General features: G+C 35.3%; 1 protein-coding gene across 1 annotated transcript; it reads left to right on the top strand.

Moving 5' to 3' along the window:
* Nucleotides 1-1677: 1677 nt before the first annotated feature.
* On the top strand, nucleotides 1678-4123 carry LOC21394835 (ethylene-responsive transcription factor ERF054). The gene has a single exon (XM_010101275.2). The coding sequence runs from the start codon at nucleotides 2210-2212 to the stop codon at nucleotides 3530-3532; it is 1323 nt and encodes a 440-aa protein (XP_010099577.1). The 5' UTR covers nucleotides 1678-2209; the 3' UTR covers nucleotides 3533-4123.
* Nucleotides 4124-6000: the final 1877 nt, after the last annotated feature.

Raw genomic sequence — 6000 nt, 5'->3', positions numbered from 1 at the left:
GTTCGTGATTTGTTACAGTGTTTTCTCTCATAAAAAACACACATAAATTGAGAATAATTATGAATCATAATTTTAAATCTATGAACCAAACGTCTACTAAAACTACTATATTTTATGCTAGCAGTTGAATTAATACTAATAGACTTGCAAACCTAGGTAGCCTCCCACTAAGACCTAAACCAATCCAATTAGCTAATCTATCTGTGTTTTTGGCTGATAATCAGCTTCTCACCATTATAAGCAACTTCATTCTCTTTCTATCATTTTTCTATTTGTAATATAATCTTTCTTATTCATATGAGACGTGTTTGACCTAATAAAAGTAATGCTAAATTTCTATTAGATATGTATGTAGATTAAGAACAAAAAGGAAAAAAAAAAAGAAAAAGAAAAAGAAACTGATATCTTGAGAAGCTTTGACAATAAGATTCCAGAAAAGAATAACAACTAGCGGAAATTGCGAGAAAATACTTGAATTACACGACATTCAATTTTGATGTTTTAAATGGTATCTACAGCCAAAAAAACGTTCTTTCACATTTTTTAAAAACTTTGAAATGCTTCTCATTTCTTAATAATTTTTTTATATATTTTTTCTTTGAGTTCATTAAATAATGTGTCATAATATAGTGAATATCATTCCTAACACAAAAGTTAAAACAATATATTTAAACTGTAATTTCACCGATCATAACAATTTAGATTCGATCATATTACTAATTACTACACATGTGCGTGAAGCCCGATCATGTTAGTAAAACACACCTTAAGAGCGTGTAGGGTCCCTATTGGGACTTATATGAAAAATGATATTTATCTTGATTAAGATAAAAATCTCGTCATTCAGAAAATCTTAAATTCTACTATATTGAACTCTTATTTATCCACTTATAAAGACTCATTTTATATGAGTAGTGAAATTTTAAATTCATACGCTAATACATGTTATGGGGCTGTTTAACAAAACAGTAGGATGGACAGGGTCCTCCACTAGGATGCAAATAGTCCACGCTATTTTTCATAAAACTTGAGAAAAAAGAATAATCACCACAAGTTTGCATTATTTGGTTTTTTTTTTTTTTTTTTTTTTTTGTTGGTTCGGCCACTATACCACAAAACTCTGCTTAATTTGCTTTCTTCCTTTTGACAGCCAAGAAGAATAAGAATTGGCAGGTGGAACCTAGGACCTACGAATATCCACTCTCCTTCTGCCACGTGACGGTACGGACATAAGCACAGTTACATAACTGTTATTTTGATATTTTCTTCCAACCGCCTCTGATATTTTGGAACAGGCTTAACTGATCAATTATCTTAAAAAAAAATTTTAAGTTCGTTCATTTCACCGATTTAAATTTAAAAATTTTTAAAAATAATTATATTTAATTTTTTTATTATAATAAAAAAAATTTATATCATATTTTCACTCGAATCAACTAACTAAATAAGTGAGAAGGAAAAATATGGGAAAAAGAACCAGAAAACAGATATTAATGTGGAAGCAATGGAAATTGTAAAGAAAGGTAGAAGAGCAAGCCGTGTGGGGCCCAAACAAAGTCCACCAACCAACGACGAGACTTCTACATATTTTCTCTCTTTCTTCAAAAAAAAAAAAAAAAAAAAAAATGAAGCCAAATCTTTATCTTCTCTCTTATAAAAGCATTTGCCTCGCCCTCTCTTTCTTGGCTTCCAACATAAAAAAAGACTTCTGTTTTCTCTGCTTCCCTTGCTCTGTTTCTCTCACTTCAAAGTTATCAATTTCACTCCCAAAAAAAAAAAGAAAAAAAAAAAACAGAAAGAAAGAATACGTCTTCTTGGATAGCTGCTCTTGGCCTTCGCTGCTCGCTCGCTCTCTCTCTCTTCTTTAGTTTGTTTGCTGTGAGAATTCAGAGATTTGAGATGGGTTACTCAAGAATCAACACTTTACGTATCCGATTCTGTTTTAGTTTCAATCGGATTATGTACTGATCCTAAAGAAGAATATCGGTCCTTGGGTTTTTTTTGATTCCTTGACCAAAATTCGGATCTGGGTATTGGATTTTTTTCTTTATCACACTAGATTTTATCGAATCTTTTGTTTTCTTTCTTTCTTTCTTTCTTTTATTTCTCTGTCTGATTTGGTGACCCGTCTTAAATTCTCTCCAAAATCTCTATCTCTTCATACCCAAGAGAGCGAGCGAGAACACATCTAAAATCAAGTTTGAGAACCATGGCTGCAGCTAAGAACAGCGGTAAATTCAAGAAGATCGAGACGACAAGACGAGAAGTTTGGGAAATTGATAACGCCAAGGATGATGATGATGATCATCATCACCTTGGATTCAGCAATTTCGAGTACAGTCCACACCAATGGAAGCCAGTTTTAGATGAGGCTTCCGTGTCTGAAAGACCTCTCAAGAAGATCAAAAGCCCAGAAAGAACCTCAACTTCTTCTTCTTCTTCTTCTTCGTTTTCTTCAGTTCCGATCACCACAACTAGTCTTTGCCCTCCAAATTTCCCTTTTGCATATGACACTTCTCAACAATTTCCAATATTCCGACCTCAACAATCTGTTCCACATCCACAACAACAACAACAAAATCAGATGATATCTTTTGCTTCCGATCAGCAACAGAGCATGAATTATCCTTTCCTCTTTCAGCCGCAGCGGCAGCAGCAATTGCTTCAGTATTGGAGCGATGCGCTGAATTTGAGCCCGAGAGGGAGGATGATGATGATGATGGGCGGGTTCGGGCCTGATGGAAGGCCGCTGTTTCGGCCTCCTGCCGCGGCGGCCGTGCAGCCCATCAACACGACGAAGCTCTACAGGGGAGTGAGGCAGCGGCATTGGGGAAAATGGGTGGCGGAAATTAGGCTCCCACGGAACAGGACTCGTCTTTGGCTTGGGACCTTTGACACCGCCGAGGACGCCGCCATGGCCTACGACCGCGAGGCCTACAAGCTCCGCGGAGAGAATGCCAGGCTCAATTTTCCTGAGCTGTTTCTCAACAAGGACAACAACAACAACAACAACAATAATAAGTCAGAGTCAGCTGGCCCGAGCTCGACCGTTTCTTCTCCACCAACTCCTCAAGCAAGCTCAAGGCAAATTAGTACTCGCCAGAGTTCGCAGGCGTCGGATTCGGAGAGAATGCCACAGCCCCCGCAGTCATTGCAACCTCCTCAGGGCGACAATTCAGGAGCTGATGATGAGGCTCAGGTGGCCCCGGCAGGCGGTGAGGCTGCAGCTGCCACCGCGCAGCAGGCGCAGGAATTGGTGTGGGGTGAAGAAATGGCGGAGGCTTGGCTGAATGCAATTCCGGCTGGTTGGGGTCCGGGTAGCCCTGTGTGGGACGATTTGGACGCCAACAATAATCTTCTCTTGCAATCAAATGATCTTCCATTCGTTGCCAATCCTAATAATAATAATCAGCAGCCACCAAATGATCCTCAAGAGATTCATAGACAGCTTCAGAGATTGGATAGTTCATCAGCTTCTTCCCCTTCCTCTTCCTGTCCCATGAAGCGTTTCTTCTGGAAAGATCAAGATTGAGTCGTCGTTCCAAACGTTTGTCGTTTTTCCCAACTGGTAAGGTAAACCAACATTTTTTTCATGACTCCAAATTGCAGTGGAGTGCTCATTTTTACATGGGAACCTCCAAAAAACACCCTTCTGCTCTCCAAAGGCTACATATTCTTTCAAGACCTTTTGGGAAGTAGTGGTTCTTTTTGGTTCATTTGGTTTGCGCCATTTTATCTTAGTGGTAAAATCATTATCATAAGAACTCATTAGCTAGGCATTTAGAATACGTCTTTGATTTGTTTTTCATATGTAGTAGTATTAATTAGTCATTTAGTTTAAGTTTTAATTTTAGTACGTGTGGATCCCACGAACGAGTAAGAGAGACGGTTTTGTGATCTCCTTCTCAAATGGGGTCTGTCCGATCCATCACTCACAAAGAGCCTTGTTTTTATGCTCCATTGGATGGAAGGGAAAAATAGTCAATGATCATGGCCGTGTTATTATTGTGTGTCGTTTTCTTTCATGTTGTTGATTGTAGTTAAATTTGTAATATATATACATATATATATATATATACTTATATAATGTTTTACTGGCTATGATTGTCAGACTTTCTGATCACTGCTTTATGCATGCGATGTTTATTTTTGTGATTGCACTGTGGACTGCTTAAAAGTGGTTTTTTAAAACTTGGTCGTTTTATGCTTCTTGTGTATGGTAATTTTCCCACGTAAAAGAGACGTGATAATGATGCCATTTCGGTTTGGCCTTCAACTTCAAAGTATAAAGGGATATCAGATATGTAAACATGTGGTTGTTTGTGTACACACCAATTGCTTAATTTTGCTTTGTGGACCATGAGAATTTCAATTTCCACTTGAGATTTTTCTTTTTGGCTGTTTTTACTTGGAACAATCTTTGGGATCAAAAGGCAAAAAAATAAAAATAAAAATAAGAAGGCCGCATGTGTTCGTACGAAAAAAATCCCTTTATGAAAAGTATTTACAGACATAAAGCATGATATCACATTACAAATAATTTATAGTTTGCTACTACAAAATTTTGGTTAAGAAATTTTATATAGACTGGAAATCTAAAGTAAATGGATAAAATTAGTGTTCTTACTGTTAAGGCTCAAATAGGTTGGATTCAATCATTTTTTTCCCCCATAAACTCCTGCATGCTTAAAATAGAGTTTAAGGTCACGTTCATTTCACTAATTCGAGTTTAACTAGAGTAAAAAACTCTCAGAAATAATCACATCTAACTTTTTTGCTACAATAAAAGCTCTCACATAAAGTCACATCTAAACTCGAATTAAAAACTCGAATTAGCGAATTAAACAGGCTCTAAGTAGATAAAGAGTACTTGTCAATAAACTCGTTCTTATTTTGGCGTTCCGAATGATGCACCTTTTCTCATTTTTGTGCATGAATTTTAAATATTACGAAACTCCCATGTTTGGTCTTTCGATCGATTATAAAATGGTTAAAAACTCAATTGAATATATACCCGTCACATGTATGGTTAATGAAGTGAACTGTTCATTAAATAAATTTATAAAGAAACAAAATACAAAATTGTGATCTATATCGAGCTCGTTGACTAGTAGATGTATCTTAATGGCGTGATTTGTCTAAAATACATTTCATATTACCCATTAATGTAAGGCTCACTTGGTTGATGCCTTCAAGTTCTTAATGATTTCATGATAGGAGTGCGAAACATGACACTTTTTTGATAGACCAATAAACAAGTTGTAATGTGTTCAAATTTAGGAGTCAAAATGAGACAAATAAATAGTTGTTTTGATTGTCAAAATTGAAATCAATCCCTTCTTCCTTTTGACACATGAAAAAATTAAGGTTAATTTTAATTTTGTCCTCATTATGGCAACCAAATTTTAAAATGAAACAAATCACACCAAAATTTTCACATTTACTCTTCCATCACAAATTTGTTAAAACTGAACAAAATTAATTATGCGATCCTGACATCCTTTGTTGCATTTTGTTTAAAAGATTGAATCACATACTTGGTTAATGATGGATAATCTAGACAATTCACAACTAGAAAATAAATTTAAATAAGTTTAGCCAGCACATGTCTAGTTAGCCAATGAGCTAGTGTAGAGAGAGATTTTTTTTTTCTTTTTTTGTAATTTTCAAATTTATTTAAGTGCGATTGTTTGATCGACACTTCATCAACCGAGAATTTGAGAGTCATATGGTTGATTTCATCCTAACTTTTAACAATTTTTGTGATGGAAGTTTGGGGCTGACATGCGATAAAATGCATAGTTCAGGGGTTAAAAATAAAATTAACCCAAGAAGTATAGAAATTTTCCAAAAATTTTATTAGGGTATGATAATTTGAGTGTTGTATATCTATTTTTAGTATATATTTTTAAACCTCAAATCATATTGAGGTAAAAAAATAAATCAAACTGAATAAATGTAAATACAAATATGAATTGCTGTACAATATTGATATAATTA

This window comes from Morus notabilis, unplaced genomic scaffold, assembly GCF_000414095.1.
Source record: "Morus notabilis unplaced genomic scaffold, ASM41409v2 Scaffold732, whole genome shotgun sequence".
NCBI lineage: Eukaryota > Viridiplantae > Streptophyta > Magnoliopsida > Rosales > Moraceae > Morus > Morus notabilis.
This window is presented reverse-complemented; position numbering and strand designations above follow the sequence as displayed.